Source organism: Anastrepha ludens, chromosome 5 (assembly GCF_028408465.1).
Source record: "Anastrepha ludens isolate Willacy chromosome 5, idAnaLude1.1, whole genome shotgun sequence".
Taxonomy (NCBI): Eukaryota; Metazoa; Arthropoda; class Insecta; order Diptera; family Tephritidae; genus Anastrepha; species Anastrepha ludens.
This window is the reverse complement of record NC_071501.1, coordinates 20291876-20310871: the sequence shown is the minus strand read 5'-3', so window position 1 is coordinate 20310871 and position 18996 is coordinate 20291876. Positions and strand designations below refer to the sequence as shown.

Sequence of the window (18996 nt, the reverse complement as noted above, 5' to 3'; positions counted from 1 at the left end):
AACGTATTCATAGTCCTATTATCTGCACGCCGAAGATATTTGATCTCCTCTTTGCAGGAGTTGACTGGTTGAAAAAAATTTCTTAACAAAAAAACTGTTTTTCTTTTTTTTCGAAATCAAACCGCTGCAGAAAATAATGACCCATGTATCATAAGTATAAGTCGATGTTTTTTTGTTCCTTGTTCACTCCTCTCAGGAGCATAGGGCCACGACAAGACTTGTCTTGCATTGGTTTCGTTAATCTATTTAAGTAGGTAAGCAGCTATATTTGTCTCTTCCGTAAAACTTTCCACTGCATAATTATCCTGTTCAGCGACACAGTTTGTTACTTAAAGTATGATAATTAACACATTTCTTGCCAATCGCGCCAACTTCAATTTCTATCTGGTATAAATAGAGATTATAAGGCGATAAAAAATAATTGCTAATTTGATTATATCTATACATCTTCTTAACTAGTTTAACTATACAAACTACTAACTTTTTAAGATAATCAGAAGAAATAAATTTTATAGCATAAAATTCTACCTTCACCTGGAAATTGTCTACCAAACGCAGCAATGGCACGAAATTGATTAAATCAAGCAACAAACATAAAATATGCATAGGCACCAGTATACACATACAATACGTGCATACATATGTATGAGAGAAACAACAACAATAAGCTTATGCAAAACTATGCAATACTTTCTGAGTAAATCCTTGTGAACCTCAAAAACTAGGTTGCAAACTCCACTTTCGCAATTTCGCGTCCTAGTCGAAATTCCACTCATTCCCATCTCGCTCTTTTACCCCTCGCCGCTCTTCACTTAACTACTTATACTCGTATGGCATACGTGTACATGTACTTTTGCCCGCCCACAGTAGACAGTAGACTCCGTTCCAAATTGTATTAAATCGTTGCTCTAATAAACTTAAGCCACCTGATTGGTAGCGGCCGTCATGGCAACAAGTAGACAACTTGCTCCACATTATGCGCATACCATGTGCACGATGGTTTACTCTGACAGCGTACGGCACAAAGTTCAATTCATTCCGATACAAATCCCGTCAGTTAGTAGTCATCGATTTTCTTGGCGCGCGGATCGCGTACGCGGCATTGCAGTCTTGGTTGGTTGGTTGGAAATGCATGAGAAGCTATGTGAAAACGCCACCGAAAGTCGCAAGCGGCAAACAATCAACGAAAAGCAAACGCCAACAGATGGTACGATAGGAAATGTCCAAACTAGTCCAGAGCAGGCGAAACAAGAAGGAACTACGTCGGTTCCGAGCACATCAAATGGAGTTACAGCCAATGTACAGCCCAATGGCACGGAAGCAACGCGTTCCACAAACGCCATCAGCTCAACTACCACCTGCGTAGCATCTACGACTGCTACTGCAAAATCCACAACTGCCACAATCACCACCGCGACCGGAAAAGAGATTATACCGAGCGCACCGCCTAGTAATTACTGTAATCGACGCACATGGATCACAACCGATCGTCTGAATGAGTTGCGACGTCGCGCGCAAGATGCGGTCAAACAAAATAAAACCTTTACCATACGCGGCTCTTTTCACTCCGTACGCAATGCGCTCATTGCACGCGGTTGGATTGAAAAGTTGGATGTGCATCGCAAACAAATTCCAACGGGTGTCTGTCAAGTGACCTACGATGATCTAGCACAGGGTCTACCGAAGCGCAAGCCAGGCGAAACGCGTCGCCAGTATATCGTCAAGTGTGAACGCAACATTATATCGCGCTTCCTCGAACACATGCCCATCGATTTTTTGTGGACGAATCGTAAGGAGAAATGTGATTATATAGACCAGGCAAAAAATCCTGGCATGGTTATTAATAAGTTCCATCGCGCGCCATTCACCTCAAAGGAAGGATTGTGCGCGCAGTTAAAGGATTTCCATTGGTTTTACGAGGAGGGCATGTCCGAGTTGTACTTTCCGCGTTGTTACAATGTCTGGAGCCTTGAAGAATTGGCCGAGTTTATGGACAATTTCAAGCTCACCGCTTGCATTGCATTCGTACGTATAGTTGTAGATCGGTATCGACGAAAGGGACTCGATGCGGTCTTCTCCACCATGGGTACAGTGCCGTACAATAGCATCGATTTTGCGCTCAAGCGCTGCGGTGACTACTTAGATAGTTGTCAGCACAAAGATATCGATGTGGAGGAGTTGACGCGTGTGTGGGAACATGAATGGGATGTATTCTTTCAGCAGCATCAGCAGGTCGTAACGGAAGAAGCGAAAATTTTCACTGAACCGACGCGTGCGCCAGAGTACACCATAAAAGCAAGCATAGAACTTTTGGAAAATTTTCAAAACTATTGGCCACAATACTCACTGGATGGCTATCAGAATTTATGGATCGTGAAACCGGCGAATAAGTGTCGAGGACGTGGCATACAATTGATGGATAACTTAAAAAAAATATTGGTGCTTGTGAATCCTTCGATCGGTTCGAAAAGTCGCTACGTGGTGCAGAAGTATATTGGTGAGTGTGGCGGTAGCTTGTGAATATCAGTGGAAGGGAAGTTCATGAGAGTCTCATGAATTATCGTTTCACCGGATTTAAACTGTGATAATTTCATTCGCATAAAAAGCGTGTCGGAAAGTCTGAACTGCTCCGTGGAATAATTGATTGCTTGTATCTTTTCATCAAAGAATGTGCCATTTGTTGCGAACCCCTAGTCCGGGGCTACACCGACTACACAGTTCTCAACAGCCAGTTTCACGAAACATTCAAATAAAGAGGCGCTGAGACCCTTTATTGGATGTTTGCCCGAGCTCCTCCTTCAATTTGTGATGCTACTCCACAAAGGGAGGGATCTACAGTTCCTCGCCGCCCCAGAATGGCAGATGGTTTTTATGAGAAGCTTTTCATGGCAGAAATATACTCGGAGGTTTGCCATTACCTACCGAAGGGCGACCGCTAATAGACAAACCTTTTTCAATAATTTTGGTGTTTCATGCAAGGACATTTGAATCTACGCAATTCTGAATGGTAATCGCGCACCAAACCCATTCGGCTGCGGTGGTCGCCTTAGTCCTCATCCTATTCGAAGTGGTTATCAACTCGTGCTTTTCCAATTAGGCCAATCACCTGGCCTTCACATGCTCTGTGGCAGTTGGAGCACTCGAGACACTAATCATAAAATGTGTTATCAAATACCTTAAGTAAGCGCTTATACCTTCTCAAAGTGCTTGTAAATCACAGAGTCATAGTACTCAACACAATTATTGAATGACATATGAGCCGCATCTTGCACGTTTTTCCTGCATCTTGCATCCTCTGCCGGTTTGTGTTTGACGAGCTCCTCCTCCCATTTATGGTAGGCGTCTTGATATTTTTCCTCAAATGGAGGGGCCTATAGTTTTAAGCCGACTTCGAAGGGCAGTCGAATCTCTATATGCGCGAAAAGTTTAATGAAAAGAATGTTGGACCTAGCGTACTCCTACAAACCATATATCAAAGGTCATATCAAAATTCAGGAAACTAGTTGCAGATATGCAAACCTTGATAAAAATTGAACAAAGGTGTTCGTGCCATAGAACAATAGTGCTGGCCAGCTCTTTGCAACAAAAAAGCTCGTGAAAGAGCTGGTTGAAGAACTGATTATGAAATTGCAGTTCTTGTATGCAGTAGATTTGATTTTTTCCCATTTTTGTAGGCTTACTTCTTGAAGTTCTTTGAAGTAGACAGCATATCACCAGGTCACCAGTAAATCTCAAACGAATTTCAGTTCGCTTCAGCCACCTACACTGATTTCCTAGAATTTCATCGCACTTCGAGGCGTTCAACACTTAAGCGGTTTTGTTCGAGCTTAACAAAGCGCGCCAGCCGTTTCTTTCACGTGCTAACTGGCGCCTGTAGGACACATCAAGTGAATCCAAGTCCTTCTCTACCTGATCTTTTAAACGCAAAAGAGGTCTTGCTTTTCCTCTACTACCAGCAGCTGGCAGGTCGTGTGAAAATATAATATTTAAGGACGATTCAAGGTCCATTCAAAATTAATTCAAAATTCTTCTCGCGTACCCCATACCAAAGACAAACTCCCTTACAAAGGCTAAGAAGTCCTAGGCCATAGCATCGATATTATTATTATAATTTTTTTGGACGCCGATTATGTGGTTCATAGTGGCAAAATTAATGATTTTCACTTATTTTCATCGTTTGCGTTTTGCCTCAATTGAGTCCACGTAAAATCATTGCGGGTTATTTCGTCATGCAGATTGTGTCGCCAGAATCCGCTTGGTTCCGTTTAAGTTTACTATCTCTCCTATCGGACGCCTGCTCAGGTGGTGGATAGAGGAATAAAATACGCAGAGTGAACCAAAAGATAGCAAAACATCATTAAGCGTCTGTCCAATATTTGGCGGCTAACAACAGCGTCTGACTTGAAGCAAGCGGGGCTGACATTCACATTCGCGGCAGACCCGCCAGAACCCATAGAACATCTGGGCCAGCAACCTATTGCGTTTAAAACTCACCTGTTACTGAAGTCAAAGCAAGTGATGAGATCAACTATAAATTTTCAAAAAAATATTCACCTCGTTCCAGCGAAGGCCGAACACTCACTTGAAATGTGATGAAATATGTCATCATTTATATAGTCGACATTCTGCTTTCCTTTTATCAACTTCAGAAATGCGTATAGGTGTGTGTATGTACATATAATTTACGCGTACATCCTTTGTTTGATGTTTGACCTAACTTCTCTTCCAATTTGTGATGTGCGTTTTGATGTCGAACGTTTGAACGTTTCTTTCATTTGGTAGGTTTCCAATTCCAGTAGGTTTCCAATTCGGCACCCAGCTAATATCAAGCACGCACAACCCACTCGGCTATGGAGGGCGCCAATAACATGGGAAGAGCTGGAGTAAAAAATGTTGCAATTGAAGCAACGGATCTAGGTCACATACTTACCTACCTGTATGTGCGCCTGTATGTACTCGTATACTGTGAGGTAAGAGTTAGAGCGGCAGGAAATATCGCTAAAAACAAGGCAAAGCAGAGAACGTACTTATGTGTAGGTGTAAATCTACCTACATACATGTGAATATGAGCTAAATTGATGAATCCACATTTGTCCATTTAATTTCATTCCTGCATAAGCGCACGCTATTTTCTGTTGAAGCCCAACTTTCATGTTAAGTGGAACTGCGAGTATAATAAAATTAAATTGGCTAAAAATAGCAAATATATCCTCATTGTGGCAAAAATACACGCACGCGCCAAAAATATGCACATACACTTATCTGGTACATACACCCGTGAGCGTGCACATTCAGAAGTTGGCACAAAAAAAAAAAACATTAATAAAAATACAACAAATCTTACTTTCACCGCTTATGCAAAAATTTCCGAATATATTCTTACAACAAAAGTAAAAACAAAGCGCGATAGTTTGCAAATAATATGTGAATATTTATAAATACATGTGGATATGCTTACACTTCAGTACATACAGAAAGGCACGAACATTTAAATCTATCACACAACCCACCAACAGCCCTCAACGTCATTGCCACCGCCGACCCTACACAATACAATTTGTCTTTGGCACGCGGCTGGCAGTGCCCTAACATGCAAATACCATAGATGTATGTGCATACTACATACAAACATATGTTAAGGGGTGGTGATTTTTAGCGGGCGCACAAAATCAATGAACTTTCAGTTTTAATGGCACGACCTCAACAGGTTGGCAATAAGCCTAATTTCCTACCACGACACCATAAAGTTGCGTGAGCATTCAACAAATGCCGACTAAGCCTAGTGGCAACAGCGGCGTCACAATAACCCATCAGACAGCAAAACAACCTTCCTTGTAGTGTCCTTGGCACTTCCTTAACACTAATACCAATTCAAACAAAGCATACACATACCCTTACACACTAACTGGCATTCATACTATACTTATACAAGTACGTTTATATGAATATGAAAACTTACCCATGTGATTTTCCATTCCTTTGCAGAACGACCTTTAACCATTCACCATACCAAGTTCGACATTCGTCAATGGTTTCTCATAACCAACGTCCAACCGCTCGTCGTTTGGATGTATAAGGAGAGTTATTTGCGTTTTAGCTCACAAGAGTATAGCCTGAGTAATCATCATGAATCGGTGCATCTGACCAACCATGCGATTCAAAAGAAGTACAACAACGGTAAAAGGGATAAGCGCTTGCCTATTGAGAATATGTGGGATTGTTATTCATTTCAAGCTTATCTGCGTCAAATCGGGAAACAAGATATATGGCAGGAGCGCATCTATCCGGGCATGAAGAAGGCCATTGTGGGAACAATGTTATCGTCGCAAGAAAATATGGATCGCCGTCCAAATACATTTGAATTATTCGGTGCGGATTTTATGATTTGTGAAGATTTCTATCCATGGCTAATCGAAATCAATTCAAGTCCCGATTTGGGCGCAACGACTAGTGTTACGGCGCGTATGTGCCCACAATGTCTGGAGGATGTGATAAAAGGTAAATAATTTGCGAATATAAAGTTTATTAGTTTACATAGTTCATCGAAGGATAAAAATGCATTTAATGTTACTATCACTGTTATCGACTCTGTTGCTGTTAATACACAACATTGTTTCTGCTACCAGAGAATGTTAATGAATTCTCTGCTGCTACTTTCACTATTAAGCTAAATACACACCAGGCAACCGTTGCAGCAACACGGCCATGTTGAAGCAACCGTTGCCTCGTGGGTAGCTGTGTTGCCAATTGATTTTCGTGTTGCTGCAACCGTTGCCTGAAATATCAAATAAATTTGATTTTTGGGATAGGTTGCTGCAACCGTTGCTTCGTGTGTATCATTGTTTACTGCTTTTACTCGTTCAGTTCGTTGAAAACAAGCGAAGAAGAAGGTTCGTGCGGAGTAAAATAAAGTGAAAAAGGAAAAAATGGAAATTGAAAATAATGAAAATTATGTTAATTTTATTAACGAATATAAAAATTTGAGAGAGCTGTGGGATATAAGTAGTGGAAAATATAAAAATAAAAATTCTAAAAAGTCTAATTTCTGCTGATATTGCCTCTCTCATTATGGTATCTTGTTTCGTTATTTTGGCCTTTACGAAGTCCAACAATTTTCTATTTCAGGGATTCCTCCATCCTCATGTAATTTTTATAGTCCGCTGGCCCATTTTCCTTCAGTTCTTTCATTCGATTTTTTTTTAAAGCCAATTTTTGGACCAAAATTTCTTTCTCTTCTTTTGTTGCATCTCTTCGTCCTCATTTTCGTACAAAAGTTCGTCAATTATAATAAGAGAAGTAATTTTACGTATTTCGTCGTATCGTATCATTTAAAAAATTTAATTTTACGTATCTTCCGCGTGTACCTTTCCTGCACCCCAGTTATACACAATACTGAGATTGAAGCAACGGTCGCAACGTGTTTCTTAAACAAAGGCAACACGTTGCTTCAACGGTAGCCTCGTGTATATCTAGCTTTACGAATGCATTTGGTAACAATATTATTTAGTCAGTAACTGTTAAGTAGTGTTGCTGCGCTAATGTAACTGATATTGTTATTATTAGAGGAGAAAATGTTAATGAACATTCTCTGATTAGAGATCATTTCATTAACATTCTCTGATCCAGGTACAAACATACATTCTATTCTGTTATCACAAAATATATTTAATCCTTCTGTTACTACTAACATTAACATTCTCTGATATTACTCTGAAATGGTTATCAGTGCTGGTGAAGTTTACTGTTAATGTTGTTGTTGTTGTAGCTGTAACTTTGCCCTGTCCGTGTATTGTAATCACCAGCCGTCTTCGTCTAGCTCATCTAACGGTAGGCCCAGGAAACTAGCTGTTTCGACAGGTTAGGTCCAGAGGGAGAGAGGTGTTAGATGAATGGGTTTGATGGAGCATGTGAAAAAGTGGTTAGTGTCGTGCGGGGTGCCTTCTCATGCCGGACATATGTATGTTTAGTATGTCGAGGTTTACTGTTAATGTTATTAATGCTGCTTTGGTTTGGTTATTATGATTTTTTAATTATTATTATTAATTTTTTTTGAGTTTGAAGTAGGATGTAAAATGCCTTCGCACTTACAGCGACCGTTTGAGTGGTGTGGCCACTTGATCAATCCCTACTCCTCTTCTGGGGAGACTCCCTTCCCGGGGCAACTTTCTGCATTACTTCGGGAGGGCCCAGAATGGCATCCTTGAAATGGACCAGTTCTATTCAGCCACGTCTGAGAGAACCATATTTGTATTCAGCTTCATGTTATAGTAAGGGCTTCTTATATCTCTGCCTGGAAAGCTGCGCTTTGTTATACTGTGTCGAGGTGTATCATTTTTTCCGTAATACGCTTCATATGTATCCTTCAACTGCATCCCAGCTATCCTCGCGTTTAAGCATTTTGCTGATTATATTGGTCTGCACGAAGTCGTTAATCTGCACCCTCTCTTTCCACGAGTCATCTGTAGCAACTAAATAACGTGTGTTCGACGCCATGGATCGATGCTTCGCAGTATATGCATCTGGGGTCGCTTATCTTACCCATGCGATACTGGTATTTCCGGAAGTATTCGTGACCCGAGAGGAACTAAGTCATGAAATAGTTATTTTCCCCGAAACTCCTTTGGAACCTTTTGCCTATTGTTGGAACGAGTTTCGCCGTCCATCTGCCACTCGATTCAGTGCCCTATGGGCTTTGCTACCGCTGCATAGTTTGGCATCTCCGTTCCGCGACGTTAGTAATGACGATTTTTTTGTGGAAATCCCACACATCTTTTCGATCCCGGGTCATGAGGTCGACAGGTATCTCCCTGCTGATCACAAAACCGCCTCGCCTGACACAGTACAGTAGGCTGAAGCAAACCTGTGTGGCGCTGTTCGTTATACAGTTCGTTATATTATATGTATAATATTTCTGCTACGAAAAAGCTCCTCGTAAAAAAAAATATCTGCCGTTCGGAGTCGGCTTGAAACTGTAGGTTCCTCCATTTGTGGAGCAACATCAAGACGCGCACCACAAATAAAAGGAGGAGCTCGGCCAAACACCAAAAAGGGTGTACGCGCCAATTATATATATACAAGAGTATTGAGTTTGTGGTCACCATAATCAGCCTTCTTTTGCTTTGTGTTCGGCCGCCGATGTTTGCCACTAGTCTACTTAGCTTTTCCTGTGTAAACTCGTGTCATATGTTTGGCGAGTTCCAGGATGGTCCTCCATATGGTTCAGCTTCCTCCTGGCATCCTCAGTGTTACGCGCTGATATGACCACCGCTATATCATCCCCGTATCCCAAGAGAAGCACCTTCTGGCATTTCTCTTCTCAAGATCTCGTCGTAGCTCAGTTTCCAAAAACTTATTATGATAATTGGTATTACAAGTTCTGTTATTATTATTTTTATTATTACGAATTATTATTAATATTTACTATTATTATTATTATTTATTTACTTCATTACTTTCACTTTTATTGTATGTAAATTGTTTGCTTACCTTTTTGCATTGAGCATTGAACATTGAATTTAGTTCTTAATTTTCTCCCACTTAAACACTCTTCTCTCCACAGTGGTCATCGATCGTCGCATGGATCCAAAAGCTGATATGGGAAACTTTGAACTAATCTATCGCCAAGTGGTGCCACCAACTCCAGCCTACATGGGTCTCAATCTGTTCGTGAAGGGCAAACAAATTGTTACCAAACTGCCACATCACCATCACCACCATCATCATCATCATCACCATCTGTCACGTGATCGTCCAACATTGAGCGGTCATAGTTATCGTCATCGCGCCACCATCACACCAGCCATCTCAAATATGCACAAAGCTATGCCAACCTTTAATGCAACCGAGTATGTAGAGAAATATATCATGGAGGCAGGCAATAGCCATCGCAGCAGTATAAGTGGCATTGGTGGTAGCGGTGGGGGTCTCACAGCCTCGGGTGCCATTATACACTCCTCGCCAACTCCCATGCAAATGGTACAAAATGCACGCCGTAAATATCACACTTCGCCACAAGCACCACTTATGATTTGTCCAAATCTGCTGAAAACGCCACGTGCGCAAATCGGTCTACGTCGCAAGTCATTCACAAATCTCTCCAACAAAGCTAACACAATGCCACCAACAGCAAAGGATCGAGAATTGACAGTGCCGCTTATCAAACGACATCGCAGCTGTGGCCCACGCCTTAGCACCGGCACAACCATCACCACCACCGGGGGAGCCACAACCACCGAAGCTGATAAAAATTTCAAATTTATTATTAAAAAATGCGCAATTCCACAAGCCACCGAGGTGAAAGGTCAATTGACAATGCCAGCCAACCTACAGGCGGCAAATGAAAGTGTGGCAGCGCACGCGATCAAAAGTAAAAGCGTCGATAATATTGTAGAAATTTTGCGTAGGATAAAAAGTCAACAACAACCGCTAACGATGCAACAGCAAGCACTCCTGCAAGCCACACAGCCAGGGCGCAGTCGAAGTGTTGCCAATGAGCTGACCACAGCTGTAAGCGAAAAAACGTTTAAGTCATTACTGGGCAAACAAACGAAATCGAGCACTACCGCCGACTCGACGCATATGGCAGCGAAAGGTGGTAGTAATTCAGCTAGCATACGCACTGTTGGACGCAGTCTAGTAACGTGGCGTCGCTCCAAGCGAAATAATAATCGCTTAACTGCAGCCACCAGCAACATTAGGTCAGCCAGTGTATACGTTTGCAGAAAGACCCCAATGACAATGGTGGCTGTGACGCCTCCAAATGCAACCTTAGCACCCGCAGAACGTTCACGTAGCACTTCCAGCAACCACAGCACCGCCATTAGTGCGTCAAAACCAAATAATGCCGTTGCAGCTTCGTTGCCCAGTACCATAGCTAAAATCTAGATAAATATTATAGGAGAATTGCATACGATTGTTATATTGTACAAATTTTATTATTGTTCCACTTAGTTAATTTGATCTTAATTGTTACAAATTGACGTGAACGTCCTATTAAACTATTGAACATTCGATATAGAACTGAGTAATTTCGTCATTTTCTTACTTCGGAGCAGTGTAGCGAATGGCAAGCGCTTCTCTGGCGGCTGATTTGAGCATTTTAGGTTCAGTAGCACCACCGCCGATTTGAGGTTTAGACTTCTGGAAAGGCAATAGGAAGAAGTGAGAGTGAGATTTTTTCATGAGGTTTATATTCCAACAGGTTTGTTTACAAATACAAGGTTACGCATTGCGTAAATGGAAAGTTTTTACAATTTTTTTAATTTTTTTTTTTGGTTCCAAAAAACATTTTTTTTCTTTCAGTGAATTTAACAGAATCAACTTTTGAGTTGACATAATTGTAGATTTTTCTTTATTTCGTCAAATAACTTTTCTCTTTACATCCCGCATTTCCCCTCATTTCCAGCTCAGATTTTTATTAACATTTTTGTGTTCGTTTACCAAGAACCTTTTTCTTCGTATCTCCCTTTATAATACAGTCCGGTTCACTTGGTTAGAGAAGCAAGCCGCCTCCTGTATTAAGAACTATATACAAAGGAGAACGGCGATGGTTTCAACACCGAAGGAAACCCGCAAAATCCTTAGGATTACATCAAATTCCGGCTCTGTCAACGGCAAAATTGAAGAAATAGCAAATGTTGCAGCCGAAGCCCAATCCGCTGTTGGAAGGGCTATTCTAAAAGCGCAACTTAAACGCCTTTGAATATATTTCGCAAAGAACTCCGCTCGGATTTTGCAAGGAACCACATGGTGGCCGCCGTAGCCGAATGGGTTGGTGCGTGACTACCATTCGGAATTCAGAGAGAGAACGTCGGTTCGAATCTCGGTGAAAGATGAAAAAATTAAGAAAAAGTTTTTTTCTAATAGCGGTCGCCCCTCGGCAGGCAATGGCACACCTCCGAGTGTATTTCTGCCACGAAAAAGCTCCTCATAAAAAATATCTGCCGTTCGGAGTCGGTTTGAAACTGTAGGTCCCTCCATTTGTGGAACAACATCAAGACGCACACCACAAATAGGAGGAGGAGCTCGGCCAAAGCACCCAAAACGGGTGTACGCGCCAATTATATATATATATAAATTCATGGCTTGGAGTTCTCTGACAAATAACGATCCTGGCGAATGGAAAAAGTAGTATTTAGCGTCGAAAAAAATTCAATCCGGATGGGTTGGGTGTATACAACTACTATTTCCATGACTTAAGAAAGCAGAAAGGTAGGTAAATTAAAAGGTTAAAATATCACTCTGGCACTCTCCAAGTAGCACTAAATCGGACTCAAATGGTAAATTTAGCTTTTCCGCGCGTGTGTCGCCGTTCAATGACCGGTAAACGCAGCTACGAGTTTGGTAATTGAATAGCGTGGAGTCCCCTGGACTTTCTGAGTCCTCTTTCCATAGTACTGTGGTCAAAGGGTGTTCGAAATAGCACTTGAAGAAATGGAGTTCCATTTTTTCTACGCTTTCCTGAGAAATAAGTTGTGCAATTCCCCATGAACAACAGTCTGCGGTATGCCGATGACCGAGTAGGACGACTCTAAGACCAATTCAGTCCCCTTTCCAGGCAAGCTCATCAGCAATTTAATCCCTCTAAGTTTCTATGTCCTGGAGCCCAGATCAGAGAAATGTTAACTGTGCACCCAAGAGATTTGATATCCTCCTTACAGGAATTTACTAGTTTGTATCAGCATCATGGCATCGTCAGAGCCTTGATCGCGGCTTGACTATCGTAGAAAGTATTAATATCTCCCTTGCTCCCACGCTCACAAAGCATTTTGCATGCCAGCAGGATTGCAAAGATTTCTGCCTTAAAAAACACTAGCAGTATTCGGCAGTTTAAAGGAGATAGATAAATTGACTGATTTAGAGAAAACCTCTGCTCCGACTCCCTAAACCATCTAGGAGCTGTCAGACAGATGTGCAAGCTTCAGTGCAGATTTTCGCCTCGTTTCAATCCTACCTTTTTGGAAAGGAAAAGGAAAGGTACTTGAGTCGACTTCGCAGCCGGGAAAATGTTATGTTACGTTTGGATTGAAAATTGTAAACTACAAAATGACGGGAAACAACTATAAAGATCTGTTGGAAACATCTTTTCCCGAGATTCGTGAAACACTTGGACCTACTAATTTGATCTTTCAACAGGATGTGCATATCCTCGTACTCGCTTCAAGTACGGTCAAAACTGGCGTCCCCAAAACTTTGGCATGGCCACCGTATTGCCCAAATCTGAACAATTTCTACACAATTAGAGTAGACCCTTACAATGCAGATATCTGCCTCGCCTGCCGCACAAATGGAGGGACCCGCCGGTTCATGCCGCCTCTGAATTGATTTTTTATGAGGAGCTTTCTCATAGTAAAAATAAACTCGAAAATTTTCCATTGGCTGCCGGTGCATTTCCAAGCGCGTATTCTCTTCTAAGTACTCTAGCCAAACTGAATATTTTTCCTTAGACTACTTCATTCTAATACATAGGCATGAACTTTCAGCATAATCCTAACTATTCGGGCATGTCATTCCCGAACTTGCCGTCTACCTTAATTGTTTGCTAATAAAGCCTAATTTTCGTCCTCTAATGATTAAAAGCTACTTATAACCCATTTACTCACCTGTGGTGGTCCTCTTAATCGTTTTAGCGGCGCTTTAATGACAGGTTCGATTTTCCTAATTACTTTCAGCGGGCTTCGAGATATCCTCTTCGGCGGCGTGGGTGTCGGCTTGAACAGAGTCATCGACTTACCACAAAGATCTAAACCAACTTCGGGATCGAAATCTCTTTTGATCTTGTAATTGACTTCATAAACGCGCTCAAAATTGCCAGTAGGTGCGAGTGGATTGCGCGGCAAATCGACAATCACTTTTACCAAATCCCTCAGAGCCAACGGACAAATCCGTGCAGTCACACCAGTCGATGGTGACATATCTGGTGTTGAATTGATTTCGATCAGTATTGGATTGTATTCCTCGTCTAACATCAAATCACAGCCATATAATTCGAACGAATTTTCCACAAATTCCGTCTCTTCTAAACTTGACATCACAACAGCTATAAGATTCTCTTTGAAACCGGGATAAATTCGGTCTTCCCATATATTTTCAGGCGCATTCGAGTGTTTTAGATAGACTTTGAACTGTTCCAAGGACCACATATTATTCTTCGGCAAACGTACGTCACGATTTGGTTTATTCTTGTAACGTTTCTGTACGGAATTATTCGTCAGATGTATCGATTCGCGCAGATCATTGATGGTGAATTCCTGAGAGCTAAAGCGTAGATAACAATCCCTATACAACCAAATGGAGAGTGTCGATTCGCCAATGGAGAGGAGCATATACTGTCGTATGTCAAACTTGGTCTTGTGTATCAAGAGGGGACGCTCTGCGAGTTTGAAGAGAAAACGTGAGATTTAGTAAAATTTGTATAAGGGTTTTTATTGTACTCTAGAGGTATGTGGGACAATTTCCAATAAATATGAATTGAATTTAGTTGAGTCCTTAGCTGTGTTTTTATCAGATTGTCCAGCGTTGGGATGGCTATCAAATCGCTTTCGTAACGCAAATTACTGCTCAGCAGATCGTAGAATCTCAGTCAAGAGAGCTACAATATTTATAGCTCAGTTGGAGGTCCCATGTTTTTTAAGGGGCACGATTGAGCCCTATAAAAATAATAATCATTTTTACTCTCTCTAGGAGTTACAATTCTAAATGCTGTCGCCCACCTACGAACTTTATCGTCATCGCTACTACAGGAATGCTTTAGTTGTGGTGTTCACTATGAACCCTTAAAAAAAACTAGTGTGAAAACGTCGAGCTGTCAAATTCGGACGCAATATTCCACGAGACGTGGAAGAGTTTTCGCATGAATACCCTCCGGTAAGTCTTAAATTTCACGGACTTCGTGAACTTGAAGCAGCAAATTGTAGAACAAATTTTTTTCTAATAGAGGTCGCCTCTCGGGTACCATTAACCAACCTCCGATTTAGTTTCTGCTATAAAAAAGCGTCTCATAAAAAAGCCAACTGATGGCGTTCGCAGTGGAAATAAAACGAAAAGTGTCTCCACTTGAAGTGCAACAACAGAACTCACACCGTAGGGTGATGAATCTCAATTAAAATATATTTCGTAGCTCAACGAATTTTCCGTTATGCCTCACACTGAAATAACTAAAAACTTGTCCACTATGAACAAGAAGAAGCCAGAAATCCCAAGACGCTCTGAGTCCGCGGAATCTTCTCACTTCAAAGGGCAAGGGCAGGCGGAGGAGGAGCAAAACACCACCTCTACATCACTACCTCTACCTACATAGACATTCCGGATCATAACTCGTGAGCTATCTCGGCCACTAGCAGGGCAACGATACCAGGAGCGAAAGCAAAGGCAAAGAAAAACAGCCAGTAACTGCACCAGATGCCTGGAAGAGGCATTTTCTAAAGCCTAACTCACCTTCCAGGCACGTCAGGAGATATCTTTTCGACTATACCGACGAAATCTGTGACCAAACAAAACTGCAACTACTGGATCGGGCAGTGTGCAGACAGACATTGCACGACATTCATCGGGAGTCCCTTACCACCTCTCTAAACTCCCGAGCCCCAAATGCTGTCATCGGAGTCCAACCACCACCTATTGCAGACGAATAGCTTCAGCTGCCTCGTGAAACCCACAGAATTTTGGCTCAATTACGTTCTGAATATTTAGCAGACTAAACTCCTACCTATCCATAATCGACCCCGACATACCCAATATATGTCCAGCATGTGAAGGTAGCCCGGACGATACTAGCCACCTACTCGCATGCCTCCTTAAACCCACTCACCTAACATCTCCCGCCCTCTGGGCTCAACCTATCAAAACAGTATATTCACCGCACTGACAGGGCATAGCCTTACCCGTGTTCGTATCTGAGCGAAGACGCAGAAAATTATCAGCTGAACAGTCACCCATCGTAAAGTGGAGCGGGAAAATAACACCTTAGACACTCAGCTCTAAGGACTATTGAGCTGCGTTAACTTTTAATCAATCATAATTGGGTTCACCCATCGTTGTACTACCCGAGTTCCTCCGGTAGTTGGTAGAACTAACTGCCGTGGGAACGATTAACTATTGCAATGAAGCAAGAGCTTCCTTCATTTAGATCACCGACTGGAGGCTAAGTTAGTGCTGCTTTTGTTTTAGTGCAATTACCCTGACCAACTCAAGTCATCTACATCAGTAAGCATTTTTAATTTAATGTAGGTTGTTGTTGTTATAACAGCACAAAAATTCCCACACATGGACTGGAAATGCTGTTAGATTGACAGTCCAAGGACAGATATAAATCCGGATCGTTCTGTTCCAACTCTTAACAGGGCTCTCTCGCAGCAGAGGGACATTAATAGCCTTAAAAGAACAAACCTGCTTACCCAAATACTTTTGTGCGATATATCGCCTTTGTGGATTATTGATTGCCCATTGTAAAATCTCTTCGATGGAACTGCGTATGATGATGCCCAGTCCGCGACATTGATAGCCCGGCTTGAGTATCCAAAGATTACGGCAACCATCCCATTTGTAGTCTGGACGCCGCTCTTCCATTTTAAACAAATAAATGCGACTAAGTTTTGACACATCCTCCAACAAAGATGCAGTCGCTTTGATTTTGGCATTGTTGCGTATGACTTCGTTTGACTGCATAATAAAAGTCTGCCATTCAGCATTTTCGCGTTCTGCATTCGTTACGTCTTTATCGTCCAGTGTGCGATGTTCAAATTCATCGAAATGTTTTTTAAAATTTGTCACAGCAAAATGCACCACCGATATGGGTATTGTACCTTCCTCTGAGTCGACTAACTCCGCCAGACGTTCCTTATTTTCCATTATAAATTTAAGCAAACTGCGACATTGAGTTTGACGAAAATCCTCTATAAATGCGATGCGCTCTTCCATGCTGCCACCGAGACGATAAAAGCGCGGATGACTCATGCCGCATACGCCCTTCTCATGGAACCACTGGTGCTGCTCGGCACAACCAATTAAGCCAACCTTTGTGGAAAAGTCCAAATTGCGTCCGCGTCGTACGCGATTTCGTAGCGGAAATACATCAGAATGAAAGTCACGGTAAGACTTCGGTTGCCAAATAAAGAAAGCCGGAAAGTGACTGATAATTTTCGAAATGGCTACTGCTTCATAGTCGTTGCCATGCTTTGCATGTTGTAGCAGCACCTCCTCGGGCAAGCTCTGTAATTTCACATAGCGATTTGGTGCCAATTTCTCCACCCAACCACGATTCAGCAATGCGCGTCGTATTGTATGATAATTACCGTAAACGGTAAAAATGCGTCTATTGCGAAACGCCTCAATTACACGCGATCGATAGATGCCGGACAGGGTGCGCGTCTGTGCGGGAGACATTGACCGGATATCACTCAATACAGCCATACTTTTTTGAGTATTCGGCAGTGCCCTGTATGGCACCCCAGTGGCGCTATGACCGAGTATGTACTCCACTTTGGGATTGGGTGAATTCAAGGCGTTAACTTTCGAAACTAGGCAACGATGTGAGAGTGCACTCAACTCAGCATCCAGTGTTTGTATTAATGCGCGAATTTTGTAGACCGGATTGTAGTATTGGTTTCTATAATTTGGCCAAGACGTTGAGGAACGTTGCATTCTGTTTACAACAAATTTTGAAGCAGAAGCCGAAATTTTTTTTTTTGGCTGGTTTGAAATTTTCTTATAAATTTTGAATGATGTTTGAAATATCCACATGGGAAATTTTTCAAAATATTCAGTCGGTTTTGGTACCGACAAAGCCTTGTGAAGGCATATTTTTAAACGGTCTATTGTTTTAAGTCCCCGAAGCGGCCGCGGTAGCCGAATGGATGGGTGCGTGACTACCATTCGGAGGTGCCCCAGTTCGAATCTTCGTGCATGAAAGAGCAAAATTATAGAAACAATTTTTTCTTTAAAAGTGGTCGCCCCTCGCCAACCTCCGAGTGTATTTCTGCCATGAAAAAGCTCAACATAAAAAACCATTTGCCGTTCGGAGTCGGCTTAAAACTGTGAGCTCCTGCATTTGTGGAACAAATGATTATCATAACGGTTGTAGGTATGTAACAGCATAAAAGAATGGGATAGGCATATACTTAGTCCTGCCATAAGCTCTGTTAGGAGTTAAGTCCGTTATACAAGGTGAATACCGTTATACAAGGTGAATTCCAAAATAAACAAGACTGGCGTCATACAAATGTTTCGCGCCATCTTTTTAATAGAATGCGTTGGAAGTTACACCCCTAGCTGATTTCCAGTGAAAGCTTCGTGACATTCGGTTCAGTGGAAGCGGAGTTATTGCGTCTAAAGTGTCAGTGTGTTTGTGTCATCGATACATAGAATTTTAATATAGAATTTTGTTTTAAAATCGGTAAAACGTTTACCGAAACATTTGAATTGATGGAAAACGTTTATGGCGATGATTGTCTATCTCATGCCAGAATTCATGAGTGGTTTACACGTTTCAGAGATGGTTGTGAGGACGTAAATGACAATGAACATACGGGCCGCCCAAAATGAAATGAACCGAAATCATCGTTGAAATTCATGGAATCGAAGTTGAATATCTCCAAAACATCGATTCATCGCATTTTAACTGATCATTTGGGCTTACGAAAGGTCTGTGCACCTTTCATTCCGCACAAGTTAACTGAGGACGAAAACTTGCTCAGAATACAACATTCGAAAGACCCCTTTAAAGAGGCGAGACAAGACGAAAACTTTATTTAAAACATTGTAACTGGTGATGAAACGTGGTGTTTCAAACATGAACCTGAAACTAAGCATCAAAGTCAAGGCGAATGGAATTCCCCAGACGAGCCAATACCCACAAAAAAAAAATACCAGTCTAACGGTTAGACGCGATAGAAGTGAAACCTTCCGTACATATTTAAAAATTAAAATATTTACGAATATAAAAATACGGACGCAATACAGCACACGCGGTTGCTATTATGAGCGTCGTAACGCGTATAA

General features: G+C 41.8%; 2 protein-coding genes across 2 annotated transcripts; one reads left to right on the top strand and one right to left on the bottom strand.

The window, feature by feature from the left end:
- Nucleotides 1–1128: 1128 nt before the first annotated feature.
- LOC128863668 (tubulin glycylase 3A) lies at nt 1129–10909 on the top strand. The gene is made up of 3 exons (XM_054102935.1): nt 1129–2497; nt 5986–6498; nt 9560–10909. Exons 1-3 carry the CDS (start codon nt 1129–1131, stop codon nt 10882–10884), a joined length of 3207 nt encoding a protein of 1068 aa, XP_053958910.1. The 3' UTR covers nt 10885–10909.
- Nucleotides 10910–10921: 12 nt separating this feature from the next.
- On the bottom strand, nt 10922–17708 carry LOC128864476 (tubulin glycylase 3B). The gene is made up of 3 exons (XM_054104149.1): nt 16395–17708; nt 13602–14371; nt 10922–11139 (listed from the first exon to the last, which is right to left on the bottom strand). The coding sequence occupies exons 1-3, from the start codon at nt 17638–17640 to the stop codon at nt 11041–11043; spliced, it is 2115 nt and encodes a 704-aa protein (XP_053960124.1). The 5' UTR covers nt 17641–17708; the 3' UTR covers nt 10922–11040.
- Between the last annotated feature and the right edge of the window lie 1288 nt (nt 17709–18996).